This window comes from Leptonychotes weddellii, chromosome 15 (assembly GCF_054177405.1).
Source record: "Leptonychotes weddellii isolate Sample4059 chromosome 15, ASM5417740v2, whole genome shotgun sequence".
Lineage (NCBI taxonomy): Eukaryota > Metazoa > Chordata > Mammalia > Carnivora > Phocidae > Leptonychotes > Leptonychotes weddellii.
The window spans coordinates 12,866,221-12,887,769 of NC_138383.1; the positions used below are offsets into that span (position 1 = coordinate 12,866,221).

At 39.9% G+C, this 21,549-nt stretch overlaps 1 protein-coding gene across 1 annotated transcript in view; it reads left to right on the top strand.

The window, feature by feature from the left end:
• The first annotated feature begins 593 nt into the window (after nucleotides 1-593).
• SMURF2 (SMAD specific E3 ubiquitin protein ligase 2) overlaps nucleotides 594-21,549 on the top strand; it is a 113,673-nt gene continuing 92,717 nt past the window's right edge. The window contains exon 1 of the mRNA XM_031032761.2: nucleotides 594-1,115. Within this exon, the coding sequence (XP_030888621.2) occupies nucleotides 1,064-1,115 (52 nt within the window). The 5' untranslated portion in view covers nucleotides 594-1,063. The remainder of the gene's footprint in view (nucleotides 1,116-21,549) is intronic.

The following is a 21,549-nucleotide window of genomic DNA, read 5'->3' on the forward strand; positions in this document are numbered from 1 at the left end:
GGTATTATTATCAATCTCCTATCCTTGGAGATAGAGCTGGAAAAAGAGCCAGAGCAGGCACGTAACCTGATCTCGTTCACCAGGTGAGTCCTGGAAGGAGGTAGCAACGACTATACCAGAAGCAAAACACCCCAGGGGATTTGCTGGAGCCCTCGGTATGGGAACGGTGTCTCTTCCTCACCCCAGCGACGCTAAATTCCCGGAGGGTCGCGGACTTGGGGCCAACCTTGCCCCAGCCTCTTAGAGCGCCCTGCACTCAGTGGGCGTCTAATAAATGCAATCTGCGTCGCACGGACAAAAGCTCTCCCTTAAGTGGGCTGGACACTACGCCCCTCCTGGTGCCACAGAGCTCGGCGCCGCCACTTTGCTCTTTTGCCCGTTCTCTCCCCAAGTTCTGTGTGGGACCCTCGGCTGCAGCGAACACCCCCACCCTTCACCGCCAGCGCCCAGGGCGGCCCAAGCTCCGCGCCCCGCGCCCCCGCGCCCTGGGCACCCTGCGCGCGCCCGCCCGTCCAGGCCCCGCCCCGCCGGCCCCGCCTCCCGTCTCCTCCCCGCCCCCCGGAGCCGACGAGTGGCGGCGGCGGCCCCAGGACCCGGTTCCCTCAGACAAGAGGGCGGGTGGAGGAGGAAGCGGCCGAGCCCCGAGTCCTGCTCCGGCGCCGCCGAGCACCGCCCGCCTCGGCCGACCAGCGCCGTCGGCTCCTGGGCCTCGCCGAGCCGAGAGGAGGGAAAGGCGGAGGCGGCTGCGTGCGGGCGGCGGGGGCGCGGGCGGAGGCGGCGCGGCCGGCCGCGGCTGCCGCTTTGTTGTGCGGCCCGGGCCGAGGAAGGAGAAGTGGGAGGAGGGGGGAGCTCGGCGTCCCGCTCCCTCCGCGGCTCATGGCGACGACGCTCGGCACATCCGGGACCCTCCGGCCGTGGCGGCCGCGGCGCCGGCTGCTCGGGCCCCAGCCTCGGCCGCTGTGGTGACTCCGCCGCGCCTCGCCGTCGCCCCCGCCCCGCCCGCCGGCCCCGGGCCCCGCGCCGCGGCCGCAGCCCCGCCGCCGCCGCCCCCGCCGCCGGGGACATGTCTAACCCCGGGGGCCGGAGGAACGGGCCCGTCAAGCTGCGCCTGACAGGTGAGGGGGGCGACGGGAGCTGGGCCGGGGCATCCGCGGGGTGGGCGAGCCGGCGGGGGGTGCTTGTGGCCTTGGGAAGGGCCAGGGTCGGGATCAATGGTGAGTTGGGGGTCGGGGACGTGGGAAGGCCTAGTTCAGGGAGAGTAATGGCTAAGCCACTCGCCCTTGTTGGGGAATTCTTGAAAAAGTCGACGGTGTCTCGGGGGTCTTTTGTTGCGGGGAGGGCTGCCCCGGTTGGACTCGCCGGCGGATTTGAGGTCGGAAAGCCTTGGCCGAGGAGCACGACTCTCTCCGGGCCCTCGGGGAGCATCCCCTGGGCCACTGGCCAGGTGGGGTCGTCGAGGGGATGAAGAGCTCCTGTGGCGGGGATTATTGAATCCGGTCGCTGACTGCGCGCTGTAAACACTCCTTAAAGATGGAGCGCTTAACGGGAGGGTGTGTGTGTGTTCCCTGGTTGTTAACTTGTTCGCCCACTTATGCCCGCGTGCAAAAACCTTCATTCTCGGCCGCCAGCCACAGCAGCCGGCGCCACACACCTGAAACGCATGTCTTTGGGAGGGGAGGAGACCGGGGTGGATTTTTCCGGTGTGTCCGCCTGATCCTACGACTCCGGCTCATTGTACACTCTGTGGTTTGGAAGTGTTTGATTGTAGGGTAGCATGTTTTGGGTTGTTCCTTGTAGGCCGCAGAACTTGTGTCTCACTTCTAACTCCAGACCTGCTTTAAGAACACACCTTTTTTTTTTTTTGGTACATTTCTAAGTATGTGCTCATACAGACTTGCAAGCGAAGTTTTCTCTCTCATTTCCTCCCCTTCCCTTTTCTAAATGGAAAAGAATGTATGGAGGGGTTGCTAGGTAGAAGGCTTCTCTCTTACAAAGTGTTCATGATTCCAAGTGCGTTAAATCTTTAACATTACAGGTACATTTTGCTTACATGGTGCCATTTTTGGTATTCTTATGTGGTCATGTCACCCCATTTTAAGGACAAATTATTTTTGGTTTGAAAAGTGTAATTGAAATCACTGTAGTTACCCTAGTTTCACCATTCACTATTAATTATCCAAGTCGTTGTTGGGGTGTGTGGTAAGACGATTTTCCTTAGAGGTTGTGTGTGTGTGTGTGTATGTGTGTGCACGCGTGTGTAAGGATAAACTGTAATTATGTTTGCGTACATTAGATGTTGAGATTTATATGGACTAATTTTGTAATTGAATGCTTGTGTGTCACATCCCAGTCCACTGGCTGAACTTTACGGATAAAAACTTGCAGTGAATTTGGTATTTGAGAATTTAGCCTGACTGTAAATTGGCTGCAATTTAAAAAATACAACTTTTATGACAGTTTTACTTTCCCTGGGGAAAATTGCAAAGAATCATGAACTGAGTGGTTCTTAATGGAAAACCTGGATTGGGGATTACCCCCCTCCCCCCGCCCCAACATTGCCCCCATTCAGTTTCCTTGTTTTGTTAGGATACCTTTATAAGGGATCTTTGTGGCTTTAGGGTTTATCTCCTGATGTTCCTCTCCGCAGTCAGTCCTGTGGCAGTGATCATGGAAAGAACCTGTGATTCCAGGTGTGCAAAAAGCATCAGAAATGGACTGTTGGCCATTTACTTCCTTCTAGGCTATATGCATAATGAGAAAATGAGGGAGAAAACAGGTGTTTTTTTTTCAGATAAAATGAATTTGAAGTTTTTACTGTGACTCAATATCTTAAAGTGTTTGTGGTTTCCTTACAACCTATGATACAGTATAAAAATTCATGAGTAAACCTAGGAGAAAAGATGACACTTCTTTTTTGGTGGGGGAGAGGGAATGCTGGACTAAATTTATAGAGTGATTTTTGTATTTTTAGATTTTTCTGAGGAATATTAAATACACTGTGTCCCCTTAATTGTAAAAACAGTTTGAGGTACTCTCATTTTTTTTAAAAAACCATTGGGAATTTGTCTCTGTCATATTTTAAGAAAAAACTATTCAGATATTAAAAACATTGCCCTCTCCTTTTTGGTTACATTTGGTGGATTCTCTTCTGTTTTGCCAGGAAAGTTAACTTACATTTTTTCATTTTTGTCCATTTACAAATTGGATGGTATAGATTTTAACAAATAGATTTCAAGAGCTGGATTCAATTAGCAGCTTTTTAGGTCATAAACATTAAAGGGTTAGATGGAAAAGATTGTTTTGACTGACTGGATAAATGACAGGGCTGTGTTTGATGTGCGTCCAGGAACTGGTCTGGAGCTGGTGCCCAACTTTTCAGTCCATCTTGAGAAGCCAAATAAAATATTTAACCTAGGCCTCATTTTGTTTAAAAAAAAAAAAAAGTTGATTCTTTGTTAAGACCTTAAGAAATGTTTGGCATACCTTTAGACTAAGTGTTTAACAGTTCATTTAGATCCGGGTTCCGTAATAGAGGAAAATCACTAAAAAAGTCACATCCCCCAGTGAATTTTTACTTGGTTTACAATACACTTGGGCTGTAAGATGCTTTAAAATTATTGTTCTTTGCTTTAAGTCAGCACCATACTAGTATTTTAAATTTATAGAGTGTCTTTGATTCCATGGTGCTTTATGAACTGTACTCAATTATATCTTTAACGTTGAGTTGCCCCTTTACTGAAAGGTATAAACAATTCTTCATGATGACACACACACACACACACACACTCTCTCTCTCTCTCTCTCGCTCTCTCTCTCTCTCTCACACATACACACAAACTGAAGAAGAAATACTTGAGCCATGAGATCTCTGCCCATAACAGATATTAGACTTTTCCACATATTATTCCTTAGCCCACAGTCACCTAGTGAACTGTTTGGTGTTTTTGATGCTAAGGAGGCAGGGTTAATTTAATCCCACATTTGAGATTCCTCAGGCCATTGGTGTTAAAATCTGATTTGGTTCATCAGGTACTTTGGTGGTTCTTCTGACATATTAACACTTAATCATTAAAATAGGCTGTATGGTAAAGCTATCAATTCAACTATTATTTCTATAGGGAATTGATTATAAAATGTAAAATTTGTATGCACTATACTTATGAATATCTGATACAGGCTTTTCTTACAAATCTTTGGATAGAAAATATTCTTTGTATTTGGTTACAGTAAAAAAAGATGGGGTAATTTTTTATATCATTGTTTTTGAAAACTTGAAGACTTGAAAAAGCAGTTTAGTATAATTTCTAATATTTAAATTTCTTAGATATGGAGAAATAACAGATTACTTCTCTAGAAAATTTATTACAGACCTTTTTGTAACCTAAATGTTTTTGTATGCTGTTTCTCATGTTATTAATTTATAAAACCCTTCGCAGTAATGAGGTTAACCTTGTCTATAGCTAAAGGAAAATCAAATTTATTATTTAAAAAAATTTTTTTAAAAATATTTTATTTATTTATTTGACAGAGATAGCAAGAGCAGGAACACAAGCAGAGGGAGTGGGAGAGGGAGAAGCAGGCTTCCGGCCAAGCAGGAAGCCTGATGTGGGGCTCGATGCAGGGCTCGATCCCAGGACCCTGGGATCATGACCTGAGTCGAAGGCAGACGCTTAATGACTGAGCCACCCAGGCGCCCCAGGAAAATCAAATTTAAAAGTCTCACTTCAGATATGCTGGTATCTTAGTATTGTTTTACTGTATATTTTATTGACTGAAAGCTTTAAAAATTACAACTTGATTATATCTCACAGGTTTCTAAGTAGGGGTGTTAGTCATTTGAATGTCCCCAATTTATTTTCTTGGTTTTTGAGGAGGAAGCTAATGTGGCTTAAGCCCCTTCCCTTTATCTTAAGTTGTCTCTTCTAGTCTAACACTCAGACATGCAGTGGAACCTGCTTAGGTGCCTCATGTAGTTTGGTTTTCATTGGTGAGTAAAGGGTGTGTGTGTTTTAATCATGGATTTTACTTTTTTTCCTATTGGTTGAACTGTAACTATCATATACTACCATGTCACTTATTTTGCTTATCATTTAGCATATTTAGCATAAAACTCAATTTTCAAGGTAAACAAAAGGCCACACTTGAGGCACACAAGATTTTTATTTTAGCCATTTTTGATGTCTGTTAAAGATATTGAAGGCTTTTAAAGATGTACTATGTCCTACTTTTTTCAAATAGACCACATTTAACAGAACTTAATATTTTATTTATTATTAAGTATCGTTATGAATATAAAGGACCGTCTGTTGTAATGTGTAGTAGAAGGATATGGTCATGGTGTATAGAGAGACCTGTTTAATCCTTGGCTATATGGTGATAAGTTGTTTAACCCCATTCTTACTGCTTTTTCTCTTTGTGCTGTCATTTTTGTTTACTGTTACTTTCTCTGTTCTAAGAATGCTGGACCCTTGAAATACACTGTTGTAATGAGCATTGTTGTGTGTTTCTGTATGACTGACAGGTATTGAATGCTCATCAAGTGCCAGACACTGTGTTAAGTTTATTATCACTCTTAACTCTCACAGTAGCTCCAAGAGGTAGAAGAAACTTGGGGAGGTTAAGTACATGTCAGAACCCCAAATTGTCTAGAAAGCTTGTTACAGTGTCTAAGATTTTGTGTGGAAAAATAAATACATTCCAGTTATTTGGAATTACCTTTGCCCCTTGAGATTTTTGCTCATCTTTTAAGGTTCCAACTCAAGGCTTTACCCTTATCCCTAGAACTTTCCTTGACCTGAGTTGGCCGTTCCTCTGTGACTAAGAGGCTCTTCCTCTGGTATCAGACCTAACTCAATGAAGGGTATTTGTTGTTTCTATGCTGTAAGCTCTAGGAAGCCAGAATCTTTGTTTCAGTATAGATTAAGGGTTTTTGGCATTTTATTGAATGAATGCTAGAGGCCTAGAAGTAATTCTTTGTAGTTCTGTATGTATTCTTTGTGGCTAATGCACTAGATGTGAGTGGCAAGAGATGAGGCTAGACAGGGACAACCCAATTTGGAACTTACTGTGTTTTGCCAAGACGTTTGACTTTTTTTTTTTTTTTTTTTAAGATGGTGGGAACCATTGAAGGATTTTTAGCTTTGATGTCTTTGATGTTTAGAAACATTAATCTTGGGGCAGTAGGGAGGATGGACTGGGATGGGAACTGTGAAGACTGATTTTAGGACAACCAGTTAAGAGGATGCTACATAACAACCATTGTTCTTAACTTTTTTTCTTGTTATAACTTTTATTTCTAAAACTTTTATTACACATAATCGCTGTAAATGTCTTGGTGTAGATAACTTTTTAAAAAGGATTATTTTTCTAGGATATTTGCACAGAGAGAGTGCTATTGCAGGGGCACCTGGATGGCTCAGTCATTTAAGCCTCCGACTCTTGATTTTTGGCTCTGGTCATGATCTCAGGGTTCTGGGATCGAGCTCTGAGTCCAGCTCCATGCGCAGCTGGGAGTCTGCTTGAGGAGTCTCTCTCCCTCCCTCTGCCCCTCTCCTTGCTTACATGCTCGCTCGCTCTCTCTCTCTCAAATAAATAAATCTTAAAAAAGAGTGCTATTGCATTATTGGGTATGGATCTTTTATAAGTTCTTTATTAATTTTTCCTCAGGCTGTTTCCTATAAGAATTGTGGCTATTTAGGGCAGCAATGAATAAATAAGTGTACCTTTTTACTATCCTGTTACAAGCATTGGCTCTTGTTTTTAAAATTTTTTGCTAATTTCATGGAATATTGTATTTAAACATTTACTTGTGAAGTTGAATATTTTCCTGTTTATTAATGATATTTCTTTCTGTTGACTTGTTTGGCCTTGTCCTATTTATCTGTTAGGGCTTTTGTGTTTTTCTTATTGATCTGCCTGAGAATTGAAAATGTTAATCTGTTGTTAGATTTGCTATAGATGTTTCCCCCAGTCTGTTATTTGACTTAATTTTTGACCATTTTTGGACATCAGAAATGTGTTGTTTTAGGAATCAAATCTGTTCAACTTCTGTTTTTCTTATTCTATTACTTGGAAGGCCTTTTTCTTTAAGAGGCTTAGTAAATATATAAGTACATTTTATTTTAGTGTTTCTTAAAAATCGTTTAGGAAGATATTTCTCCTCCAGTTTCTATTTCGTCATCTCATCATTATTGAATAACCCATTCTTCCTTTCCACAGTGATGGGATATCTTTTTAGTTATGTTAAATTAGTTATAGTAGAGTCATATTATCTCTTGTTCAGTGCCACACTCTTTTCATTATTGTAGCTTTATAATTTAGTTTAATATGCTCATTGTGATGGAAATTTGTTTTGCTATTTTCCCTTATTTGCTCTTCCACACAAATATTAAACTCGTTAAGTTTAAGAAGAAATTTCCTTGGGATTGTAATTAGAATCACCTTACTTTGGGGAAAAGAGGCATATAAGTGTATTTAGTTTTCCCCGCTAGGAGCACACTAGGTTTTTACTTTTATTTAAGCTTTTGTCCGTATTGCTCAGGATAGTTCAATAATTTTCTATGTTTTTTTTTTTTTTTTTTAAGATTTTATGTATTTATTTGAGAGTGAGAGTGCGTGTGCGTGCATGTGCACGAGCAGGGAAGGAGGGGCACAGGGAGAGGGAGAGTCAGATTCCCCTCCCTGCTGAGCAGAGAGCCCAACGTAGACTTGATCCCAGGACTCTGGGATCAGCCTGTGCTGAAGTCAGACGCTTAACCGACTGAGCCACCCAGGTGCCCCTAATTTTCTATGTTTTGATGTAATTCCAGCTAATTTATATGACATTTTTATTGTATTTTCTGATCTTAGTTATTGCTTATATTTAGGAATGTAGCAATAGGTATTTTTGCTGGATTAGAGCAGTTTTGTTGAATGTTAATCCTGCTAGTATTTCACTTGATACTAGTTTTCCAGGTATCAGTATTTGGCATTTTTAACAGTTGAATGTTTACATTCAGAAAATTTCTTTTGTTTGCGATTTTCCACTAAAGTATAATTAGTTTAACAAAATGAGGAATTTCATGTTAGTTTGTTTTAGAATAGCTTCTGAAGGCATAGACAAAGTCCACATTTGATATACTAAGAAGTATTGACGTGTGTCTTAAGTTTAACACTTTGGTTTCTTACTAAAAATTGACAGCAGACATAAAACTTAAGTTTTATTTATTTACTTGATTTTTAAGTTTTAAGATAAATCTTGATGATAATGAATCTAAACATAGATGATTGCACAAAGGTTATTTATTTTTTCCCAGAAAGTTTCCTCATGCCCCTTCACAGCCAGTCTCCTCCCATCCCAGTCCTTGGCAACTACCACTTTACTTACGGAATTGTACAGTATGTAGTCTTCTGGGCCAGCCTTCTTTCACTTAGCATAGTGCTTTTGAGATCTATCTTGTGTATCAGTTATTTGTTCCTTCTTATTCCTGAGGAATGTTGCATTGTGCACATATGCCCCATTTTGTTTATCGATTCACAAATATCCACAGACATTTCCAGTTTTTAACCATTACAGATAAAACTGCTGTGAACATTCAAGTATACCTCTCTGTGTGTGAACATGTTTTTATTTCTTAGGTAAATGGTTAGATTGTTGGGTCATGTGGTAAATATGTAAATATTTTGCTCATAACTTAAATTATTTTTTATTATCAAGTTTTGAGATTTCTTTTTGTATTCTGGATACAAGTCCTTTATCAGATATGTGTTTTGCAAATATTTTCTTCTAATTTGGGGCTTCCCCCTAATAGTGTTTCAAAAAGCAGAAGTTTTGAATTTTGATTTAGCTCAGTTCATCAGTCTTTCATTTATGATTCATGCTTTTTGTGTCCTAAAATATCTTTTCTTAATCCATAGTTCTAAAAGTTTTCTCCCATGTTTTTTTCTGTGTTATAGTTTTAGCTTTAGATACAAATGTATCTATACATTTGTATCTATAACTTTTCTAAAGTTAATTTTTAAATATAGTGTGGGAGGTAAAGGTCATGGTTTTGTTTTTTTTTTCTTCCAATATGGATATCTGATTTTCCTAGCACTGTTTGTTCACATACACTTTTGTTTCGTCCATTGCATTGTCTTGGCACCTTGACTGAAAATCAGTTGACAGTATACATGTAGTTAGTTCTATTTCTGGACTCTGTTCTATTCCTTGTAGCTATAATTCTATCCTTTATAAGTTTATCATTTATAAGCCACACTTTTTTTTTTTTTAATTTTATTTATTTATTTGACAGAGAGAGACACAGCGAGAGAGGGAACACAAGCAGGGGGAGTGGGAGAGGGAGAAGCAGGCCTCCCGCTGAGCAGGGAGCCCGATGCGGGGCTCGATCCCAGGACCCTGGGATCATGACCTGAGCTGAAGGCAGACGCTTAATGACTGAGCCACCCAGGCACCCCTATAAGCCACACTTTCTTGATAACTGTAGCTTTAACATGAGTCTTCTGATTTCAAACAATGATTAAAAAGCTTTTCATAAACATTTTGATAACAGTTTAATGAGCATAATTGAGTCATTAATTTAGGATCCTGTAATGATTTAGGATTTTGTAATGCTTTGGAGCCATTATTTCATTTATTCAGACAATAAATATTTATCAGTTTCTTGACATTTGCAGACATTGATTATCAATGATATATAGTACCATGAATGGAAATATAGGAAATCAGAATAAACCTAGATTGGGGTCTCTATTTTTCTTCTGAAAATTTCTATTGACCTTTACAAAATTTATTATTTTTATCTCTTACTGATGAAAGTGGATTGCAACAGGTATGAGTTAACAAAGTTTGCCTGTTTACCAGCTATCAGCCCCCTGAGATCATTTTTGGGAAAAGGTGGGATAAAAAGAATAAACCTATGTAAAATGTGGCAATAGAAAGGAAACGATATACTGTAATTGTTAAATGTGTGTTGGATTATGGGTATTTTTTGGTTGTATTTTATATTATGAGCATGTATTTTCTATAAGACAAAGGAAGAAAGTCAATTTTATTAAAATCTAAGCAGACTGTTTATTTGAGAGAGGGAGTGGGAAAAGGAGAGGGAGAGAGAAACTCAAGCAGACTCCATGCTGAGTGTGGAGCCCAATGTGGGGCTGGATTCCAGGACCCTGAGATCATGACCTGAGGTGAAACCAAGAGTCGGATGTTTTTTTGTTTTGTTTTGTTTTTAAGATTTTATTTATTTATTTGACAGAGAGATAGCACAAGTAGGCAGAGAGGCAGGGAGAGTGAGAAGCAGGCTCCTCGCTGAGCAGGAGACTCAGGGCCCTGGGATCATGACCTGAGCCGAAGGCACCCACTTAACCAACTGAGCCACCCAGGTGCCCCAGACTTTTTTTTTTTTAGGATTTTTTATTTATTTGACAGCGTGAGCACAAGCAGGGGGGGTGGGGGAGGGAGAAGCAGGCTCCCCACTGAGCAGGGAGCCCGATGCGGGGCTCGATCCCAGGACCCTGGGATCATGACCTGAGCTGACGGAAGACATTTAACCAACTGAGCTACCCAGGTGCCCCGATTTTCTTTTAAATTTGAGAGAGCAAGCACGCATGTGAGCATGAGCAGGGGGAGGGGCAGAGGGAGAGAGAAAAATCTCAAGCAGACTCCACACTAAGTGGGGAGCCCCACGCGGAGCTCAACATGGGGCTTGATCTCATGACTATGAGATCATGACCTGGGCTGAAACCAAGAGTCAGTTGCTCAACCAGCCGAGCCACCCAGGCGCTCCTAAGCAGACTTTTTTATTTGACCATAGTACATTCCTAGGAACTGTCACAAAACAGACATCTGTAATGTAGATCTTATTTACTGTGTAAGATATACTTGGTAATTTGGGAGGAGGTAGTTGGGATGTTGTAGAAAGAATATAGAATTTGTAGGCAGAAAATTTAGGTTCAGATCCTAGTTAGGCCACGGGTAAACTTTATCGCTTTCTTAGTGCCTGTGCTTTTAGTTTTAAGTGCATGCTTAAAATGACAGTAGTATTTAAGATTCTGCTTGACAAGGGGCGCCTGGGTGGCTCAGTCGTTAAGCATCTGCCTTCGGCTCAGGTCATGATCCCAGGGTCCTGGGATCGAGCCCTGCATTGGGCTCCCTGCTCCTCTGGAAGCTCCCCCCACCCTGTTTGTGGTCCCTCTTCGCTGTGTCTCTCTCTGTCAAATAAATAAATAAAATCTTTAAAAAAAAAAAAAAGATTCTGCTGGACAAGAAATTATGTGAAAAATACTGTTCAAGCTGTAGAGTATTATGTTCATGTATTTTGTCATTTTTGATCAAAGACTTTCAAATGTTAGTCATAACCAATTATATGCTGTTATTTATAGGAGCAAGTACAACATTAATAAGGATTAATATAGGTATCTATTTAATTGATATGTCTTATAAAATAGGCACAAATGTATGCTTTGGGGGTACTCAGTGTATCATAAAGAATTCATATAGTTAGATAAGCTACTGCATTATAATTTTCATCATTAACTCATATAGCAGACACTTAGACAATTAACTGTGTTCTCTCCTCTCCCCCGTACTTTTGATGAAAAGTAGAAGAGCTTTGGAGAATTGTTTGAATAGCTCAGGGTTTTGGAGGTGGCAGAACTGTTTGGATCCAAATCCAGTCTTTAATGACTTACTACATTTCCCTGTAGCTTGCCAGCACTTTCAAGAATAGCCCGTAGTTTCATCTCTTGTCAGTAGATGGGGATATTTCTGCACAGGTAGATGTCAGGAGTGTGTAAGACCTGTAAAACTGAAAACTAAAAGTCTAAATGAGTGTACTTGAAATAAATGGAGTTAGAGAATTAGAATCTATCAAAGGTGACACTGGCTTTTAATGAAAATCCATATTTTAGGATAAACTTTCTTATATAAACTATGTTACATGTGTCCTATATGTGTTATGGGAGTAGATACAAAAATTCTTTTTATTAGAATTGCAAACATAAGTAGCTAATTCTTTCATTTTTATATATGATCTTATGTCATCTGGCTTTAAATATAACTATTTGTCTAGTGAAGAAAGAAAAGTTATTGATTGGTCAGATTATTCAGAATCCTATGAATTTAATACTATAAAAAAGGTTGAAATTTTTTAAATTGAATTTTGGGAATTTTGTAAAGGAATAAGGATGAGAAAAAAATTTTTTTAATTTAAGAAAAGTGAGATGGCATTTGATACATGTGATACATTCAAAATACCCTAAGGTAATACTTGATACATAGTATACATTCAGTAAGTATTTGTGAATTAAAGAATGATTGAGGGTGCACTTGGGTGGCTCAGTCGGTTTAAGAGTCCAACTCTTGATTTCGGCTCAGGTCATGATCTCAGGGTGGTGAGATCAAGCCTTGCATTGGCTCTGTGCTCAGTGGGGAGTCGGCTTGGGATTCTCTCTTTCCCTCTGCCCTTCCCCCCTGCACTCTCGTGTGCAAGCTCTCTCTCTTTCTCTCTAAAATAAATAAATGTTTTTTTAAAAAAAGAATGAGGAAATTGAAAAACTTACCTGGTCTTTAGGACTTCATTTGAAACAAATAATAGGATCTCTCTTTGTGATGTCAGTATTGAATTAACTGACATGTTACCTTAGTAATTTTGACAGAATTTATAAAGATAGAGGACTGAAGTATTCAAGTTACTATTTGACTTCATGAATAGAACTCTTACCAGAACTCTGCAAAACTTATTTATTTTTTTTAAATTTTATTTTTGGGGCACCTGGGTGGCTCAGTTGGTTAAGTGTCTGACTCTTAGTTTCAGGTTGGATCATGATCTCATGGTTGTGTGATTGAGCCTTGCTTCAGGCTCCATGCTGGGTGTGGAGCCTGCTTAACATTCTCTCTCTCCCTCTCTCTCTAAAAAAAAAAAAAGGAGGGGGGAGAAAAAAGATTTTATTTTTAAGTAATCTCTATACCCAACAGGGGCTGGAGCTTACAACCCGGAGATCAGGAATCACATACTCTACTGACTGAGCCAGTAGTTGAGCCAGGCACCCCCAAAATTTACTTCTCAACAAAGTAAAGATTTGTCTGATACTCACTGCAAAAAGATCTGTTTTTGTAGCATCACCTAAGAAAATTCACATATATAACTAGTGTCAATGTTAGGGAGATAATTAATTTTTCAGAGTTCTACAGTTCTAACTACTATTCAGATCCCAACTTTGTAAGTATTCTGAACCAATGATAGTGAAATGAGAATCTTTACCTTATGATTTTTTTTTCTTAAATCTTATGAAATCTTATATCTTTCTTAAATCTTCTTTTCTTAAATCTTACTAAGAGACTAGTAATAGATTTTTGAGGAAACAGTTGGTACAACTATTCCAGTTCTATAGAAATGAGGCTAGTTGAACCAGAAGTCCTTTGTAATGAATTATGAATCCTTCTAGAGGCGCCTGGCTGGCTCAGTCAGTGGAACATATGACTCTCGATCTCTGGGTCATGAGTTTGAGCCCCACGTTGGGTGTATAGCTTACTTTAAGAAAAGAAAAAACAGATACGAATTCTTCTATATATTAGCTTTCTCTTTTCTAGTTTTGAATTTTTCTTTTTTTTTAAAGATTTTATTTATTTGAGAGAGAGAATGAGAGAGAGCATGAGAGGGGGGAGGGTCAGAGGAAGAAGTAGACTGCCTGCTAAGCAGGGAGCCCGATGTGGGACTCGGTCCTTGGACTCCAGGATCATGACCTGAGCCAAAGGCAGTCACTTAACCAACTGAGCCACCCAGGTGCCTGAATTTTTCTTTTTTCTTTTAGGTAGGTAAGAAAGGTTAGGTAGGAAACCAATCTTTTTAGTACTTAAAAATGGCATTGGTGATGACATTTCAAATTTCTTCTGATTTCCAGTTTGGTTAACTCTTTTTTTTTTTTTTTTTTTTTTAAGATTTTATTTATTTGAGAGAGAAGGAGACTGGGGTGGTGGGGGGAAGAGCATGGGAGAGAGCGAGTGTGTGCATGAGCAGGAGGAGATGCGAACGAGCAGGGGGAGATGCGAACGGAGAGGGAGTAGCAGACTCCCTGCTGAGCGGGGAACCTGATGCGGGCTCAATCCCAGGACCCTGGGATCATGACCTGAGCCAAAGGCAGATACTTAACCGACTGAGCCACCCAGGCACCCCCCCAGTCCTTAACTTTCAGCAATTGAAGGACCCAATCAAGTTGTTAGCTGATGATTAAAGATAGTTTTCATAAAAAAATAGAGATGTCAAGTAATGCCGTTATTTTCCAGAAAGTTAAAAAAATATATATAGGTTATTGTGTTGTTGTTGTTGTTTTTTTTTTTTATATAACTCAGGCCAGGGATTGATTTAGTCCGTAATAGATAGCTACTATATTTAGAAGGATTATAATGCAAGACTCTGAGTTGGCTGCTTGGTGACCTGGTAAGTATATTTATGCACTTTCTTTTGCCATAGGAGAATCATGATACAGGGCAAAAATCTGTAGGGCTGTAAGGCTAATTATGTTAACTTCAAGAAGAATGTGACTTATTAGACTTTCTATGGGTTATGACATAGCTTTTTCAAATCTCTTAAATATGTGAAAGCTGGTCTCTATCAGGAAAATTCTTCCTTATTGTTTGCCAAACAAATTCTCTCCCCCTAATTAGTTGAACTAATTATCATATTTGCTATAAAGGCTTGTTAGAATTGCTGCATAAAAAATTACTGCAAAACTTAGAGTCCTAAAACACAAAGGATAATTTTATTATCTCTCACGGTTTCTGTGGGTCAGGAGTTTGGGAAGGGTGGTTTTGGCTCAGACTCTGTCATGTGTTTTATTCAGATGGTGTTTGAAACTGGAATAGCTGGGGGCAGGCTGGGCATTTACCTCTCTTCAGGTCATCAGAGAGCCTCTCCATGTGGCCTCTCAGCGTGGGCTAGTTGATGGCAGTTCTAGGGCAGTTACACGGCTAGTATGACTGACTCGGGGCACCAGCAGGAGTTGTCCGAGGAACAAGGTGAAAGCTACATCCTCTTTTCTGGAGTAATCTAGGAAGTCCTTGCTACGTTTTATTGGTTACAAGCAAGTTAGTTCATTACAAGCTCTTCTAGATTCAAGGGGAAAGGACATAAACCTTATCTGTTGATAGAAAAAGTATCAAAGAATTTGCAGCTGTTAAATAATTGTCAGAGGTGGCAGTCGTGGCAGCCGCGCCTGTTGTTTTGTGGGTTGGACTACATACTCTTTTGGTATCCTAATCTAATAGAGACCATTTTTCAGTTTTTATAATTTATTTTATGTTCTGCCTTTGAAGTTTACAAGAATTTTATTAGAGAGTACTTAACAAGTGGCATACACGTTTTCAACAGCTTCTAGAAGAGTTATGATAATTTGTTTTTAAAATATAAAAATTCAGGGGCGCCTGGCTGGTTCAGTAGGTAGAGCATGGGACTCTTGATCTTGGGGTTGTGAGTTCAAGCCCCATCTTGGGTGTAGAGACTACTCAAAAATAAAATTGAAAAAAAGTATAAAAATCCATAAATTTTGGTAAATTATAAAAAAGATACTCAGTGGAAACAAAAAGGCTGGTGAAAAGAAAGAAGGCAAATACTGTTTGAAGGAAATAATTTATGCAAATATAAAAATTCTTTGATTCTCTGGAATGATTTTTATATTGAAAAAATATAGTGCAGGGCTAAAAATCAAATAATTTTAGTGTTCTCCCATCAGATCTGTGTTGTTTTTCTTTAACGCTTTTTTAATCCATTTGCCACAGAGCAGCTTCATACGTTTAAAAAAAAAAAAGTGAATTGGGTAATTTTGCTCCCTTGCTTCAAATTCTCCAGTGGCTTTCCATTATGCTTTGAATGAAGTGGACATTATTTGCACAAGATCCTGTATAATCTATCCCCTGGTGACTGGTCTTTCCTTTGTTCATTATGTTATAGTCACATTGATTTTTATTTTAATTACTCTTGAAAAGGTCAGTCTCTTTCCCATCTCAGGGACTTCATGTGTATTTTTTTTTGTGGGGTTGGAAGGTGGGGATCTTTTTTATCTTGTTGCTCCTTATTTTTCTGTGTGCGTTTATCACCCCAAAGAATTCCTAAATACTCCAAAAGTAGCTTCCAGCCTCATTACTGACTATCACAATGTCCTGTTAACTTCAGAGGACTTAATACAATTCATTTTTATATTCATTTATTTACATGTTTATTGTCTTTTTTTTTTTTAAGATTTTATTTATTTATTTGTCAGAGAGAGAGAGAGCACAAGCAGCGGGAGCAGCAGGCAGAGGGAGAAGCAGGCTTCCCGCTGAGCAGGGAGCTCGATGCGGGACTCGATCCCAGGACCCCGGGATCATGACCTGAGCCGAAGGCAGACGCTTAGCCGACTGAGCCACCCAGGTGTCCCTACATGTTTATTGTCTTTTAAAAAATACTTGTAATTTTAGACTAGTTTTAGATTTACAGAAAAATTGGAAAGATAGGACAGAGAGTTCCTATATATTCCATACCCAATTTCCCCTATTATTAACTAATCTTATATTAGTATGGTTCATTCATCACAATTAATGAACCAATAATGATATATTATCATCATTATTATAATTTTAATTTAAATTTTGTTAACATATAGTGCATATAGTGCAGTATTGGTTTCTGGAGTAGAATTCAGTGATTCATCACTTATATACAACACCCAGTGCTCATCACAAGTGCCTTCTTCAGTACCCATCACCCATCTAGACCATCCCCCACTCACCTCCATCAACCCTCAGTTTGTTCTCTGTCGCTAAGAGTCATTTGTGCCTTGAATGATACATTATTATTAACTAAAATCCATACTTCACTCAAATTTTCTTAGATTTTACCTAATGTTCCTCATTGTCTTTCATCTTTACTAGATTGGGAGCTCCTGCAGGCAGGGGCTGTGTGTGTTTCATTCACCTAGGGTAATACTAAGTAAACACTTGGGAGGTACTCTAAATATTTCTTGAAAGAATGACTATTAGATGTCTCAGAGTTTATAGACTAACATCTTTCCCATTTGCTTATGGACATCCTGTGTGTCTTTCTCAGTTCCTTGACTAGTTTGCAAGATCCAAGGCTCCAAGGTGGTACTAGAAACCATATCTTGTTATATCTAATTTGCTATATAGAGGGGTGAGTTTACTGGGAAACTCACGAAGCTGGTGAAATTCATGAAACTAATAAAGCTTAACTTTCAGGATTCTGAGGGCCTGGGAGGGACCCTAGCAATGAGTTCACATGGTCACTTTAAAAAATCTTTTATTGGTATATAGTATATACATGCAAGAATGCAAAGATTATAAGCATCCAGCTTAAGACTTCTCACAAACTTAACACACCTAAATAATCAGCACCCAGATCAAGAAACAGAACATTTCCTGTACATTATCACATACTTATGAAGAATTTGCAAATATCCTAACCACAGTCAGTTAAGATTGCTGTCTCTTTTTTCACCGACTTCCCCTCTATCACACTTGTCCTCATGTTGGTGGCACTGGAATGGCTGTAAGCATTTTGGGCGTCTGGTTATGGGGAAACTGACATTGGGGATACATTTAATTGGGTTTTAGCAGGATATGTTTATTTGGTTCATAGTCCATGTATTGTCAAGGCATTGTTAGCCATCCAGTATAGGGATAGTTTCTAGGAGTACTACACATTATTATGTTAACTCACCTGGCATTGTGACATAAATGCTCAGACCTAAAAATAGTAGAGTAATATGGATGTGTCCCATGGGACCTGGCACCTGAAGTATATGGTTAGTGGAGGAAAAGCAAGGTTTGATGCCAGAAGCCAGTCTGTGAAAATTCTTCCAAATCTTAAAGCTTCATATGAAGAAGACTTAAGAGTTTTCCCAAGTTTGACCACAATCCTAAAAGCTTACGTAATATTACCAGTAATGAACTGTGCTAAAAGAAACTTTTCGAAGCCAACAACAACAAAAACAACAAGAAAAATACGTTCAATTATGCTAGAGGAAGGACTGAATTATTTTTCTGTTGTCTCTACAGAAATGACATAAAACTCATGAGAAAGTGCAACCCTGGCATAAGCCAGATCAATGGAATAGAGTCGAGAGTCCAGAAATAAATTCATATACCTGTGGTCAGTTGATCTTTGGCAAGGGTGCCCAGACCATTCAGTGGGGAAAGGTTAGTCTTTTCAACAGATGATAGTGGAAACAACTGTATATCCACATGGAAGAGAATGAAGTCGAACGGCCACCTCACACCATATAAAAAATGAACTCAAATGGATTAACAACCTAGTTTAACAACTAAAACCATGAAAACTTTTAGATGGAAGCACAAGACCTTGAATAGGAAATGATTTGTTAAATGACACGAAAAAGCACGGTAACCACAGGAAAAACAAGTTGGATTTCATTAAAACTTTTGTGTCCCTTTGGCAAGGATTCTCCTGTACTCTTGGTGGGAATCGAAATGGTTCAGCTCCTGTGGCAAAAAGTTAGGCGGTTCCTCAAAAAGTTCAACATGGAATTACCATTTGACTCAGCAGTTCCATTCCTAGGTATATAATTAAGATAATTGAAAACCTAGGTTCACACAGAAACTTAAACAGGAATGTTCATAGCAGTGTTATTCATAATAGCCCAAATAGTTGGGTGAGAACAACCCAAATGTCCATTAACTGATAGATAAACAAAATTTGGTGTATCTGTACAATGGAATATCATTTATCCATAAAAGGGAATGAAGTACTAATAAATGCTACAATATCAATGAACCTCAAAAATACGCTGTGTGAAAGAAGCCAGACATAAAGGATCACATATTGTATGATTCCAGTTGGCAAATCTATAGAGACATAAAGTAGATTAGTGGTTGCCTAGGTATGGAGTTTCTTTTTGCAGCGATTGAAAAGTTCTGGGAATTAGCAGTGGTGGTTGTACAGCGTTAGAAATATACAGAAAAAATGAATACACAGTTTAAATTTCTGTATTTCATTTTTTGCAGTTTTAATCTCCATAAAACAAATAGCAAAAATTCTGTTATATGGGAAGAGATAAAGTGTGCAGCAGGAAAACTAGGACAAAAGGTATCATAGGGCTGTGTCAATTAACACAAATATTGTTATTTTCTGTTTTGATGATGTATTTGTCAGCTTGTTAAAATTTTTACTTTCCCATTCTAAATTGACTGTCTGCTTTCGTACCTCATTTTACATTCATAAAGCGGGACCCTCAAACTATATAAATTCCGGGCTTCGCAAAACCTGGATGCACCCTAGTATATGTATTAGCATCAAATAATCATTCAAGAACCATTGTCTTTTTTTTTTTTTGGTAAAGATTTTATTTATTTGTCAGAGAGAACAAGCAAGCAAGCACAAGCAGGGGGAGCAACAGGCAGAGGGAGAAGCAGGCTCCCTGCTGAGTGAGGAGCCTGATGCTGGACTCCATCCCAGGACTCTGGGATCATGACTTGAGCCTAAGGCAGATGCTTAACCGACTGAGCCACACAGGCGTCCTGAACTATTGTCTTTTTAAGCATGGGGGATTGAACAGATGTTTATTTCTGTTCTCTCCCAAAACCCCATTTCATGAGAGTAAAAGGATAAAAACAACATATACCTACAAGAACAAAAAGAGGAGACAGCACATAGTGATGTGAAAAAATTTCAGGAAGATGGAAGGTGGTTGGAGTAGGTAATTTAGCTGAGAAAGTAGAATATAAAGTATCTGCAGACGGGTATACCAGATTTCTTGCAGTATTCCAGCTAGTTCATGTCACAGATCTCTAGAAAAGGCTCAGGAATTGGAGGCATTCTGTATCTCTGACGCTGCAGGTGGGATGTGAGGCAGTAAATGGGAAATGGTTTAGTCCATAAATGGTTCTGTATGTACTTCGTCCCAGGCAGATTCATTCCAGGTAGCCAGGTGACTGGTCGTCCTCAGCCCTCACAAACAGTGTCTTACTTTGTGGAGAAAGTAAACCAAACTGGTTCCGTCCCAGGGATACCTGACACTGGAAGGTGGGGGAGAAGTGTTCTTCTGAAAATGAGGGGACTGGCAACATCTTCAACAGTGAAACTCCCAGCCCCCTTACACTGCTCATCTCCAAGAACACTAGCAGCCAGTTGTATCTTTTATCCTTTATGAAGAAATCTCTTCTGGAAAAAATTGGACAGCTCCAGAGAAAACACAAATACTAAGTCTCTCAGTGGAACAGCTAGGTCATCCTGTCAGACACCCTACAGTGAAAGTATTAGTTGCCAGTAGGGGGAGGGAGGGTCTCACCACTCAGTCCTTAAACTTTTAATTTCACATGAAGAATTAAAAATGGCACTGACTTCTCAACAGCAATATCAGAACTGCGAAGAGTTGAGCAGTGCCTTCAGTATTCTGAGGAAAGATGATTTGTAGCCTAGAACTCAACCATTTGTTCCATCAAGTATGAAGGCAGAATAAAGCTATTTTGCGTGCCAGATCTCAAAAAAAAAAAAATCCTGTCCACTTATCCCTTCTTAAGAAGATACTGAAAGATATGCCCACCAAAATGAGGGAGCATGCTATGAAAGAGAAAGATACCTTTATAAGGCAGATGGAGGCAAAGGAAAGTCCTAGGGCTTTGTAAACCTACGTCAAGGGTAGGAGACTCTGCCTTGAAATTTTATGCAACATCTTGTGTATTTTTTCTTGAGAGAGGGTCAGTACTGGGACCCTTGTTTATAAATGACCAAATGCATTGCCAGCCATGAACATTATCACTTTTTTAGTGTTTAACAATTCTGTAGGTGAGAGATGGTATGTTTAAAAATTTTTGAGTTTGAAAGTCTTTTTTTAAACTTTTTAAAAAAGATGTATTTATTAAAGAAAGAGAGCGTGCGAGCATGTGCGCGTGTGTGCCCTTGAGGGGCAGGGGGTTGGGGAGCAGAGGGAGAGAGAGAGAAAAAAACTTAAGCCGATTCTGCACCAAGTGCGGAGCCCATCTGCGGAGCCCACGGTGGGGCTGTATCTCATGGCCCTGAGGCCATGACCTGAGCCGAAATCAAGAGTCAGATGCTTAACTGATTGTGCCACCCAGGTGCCCTTGAAAGTCTTTTTTATTAGTCAAGTTGATCACTTTTACTGTCAGAACGGTTTTTTTTTTTTCCTGCTTTTGTCAATTGTATTATGGCTTTATTGCTAAAATACTTGGTAATAGAAACACTCAAGTTTTTTTATTTTTATTTTTTTTTAAAGATTTTATTTATTTATTTGACAGAGAGAGACAGCGAGAGCAGGAACACAAGCAGGGGGAGTGGGAGAGGGAGAAACAGGCTTCCTGCCGAGCAGGGAGCCCGATGTGGGACTCGATCCCAGGACCCTGGGATCATGACCTGAGCCGAAGGCAGACGCTTAACGACTGAGCCACCCAGGTGCCCAGAAACACTCAAGTTTTAAAACTGGTTGAGAACCAAGTAATTACCTTAACCTGTGATATGTAGATCTTTAAGAAGTCTGTGGATTGGGGGCGCCTGGGTGACTCAGTCGTTAAGTGTCTGCCTTCGGCTCAGGTCATGGTCCCAG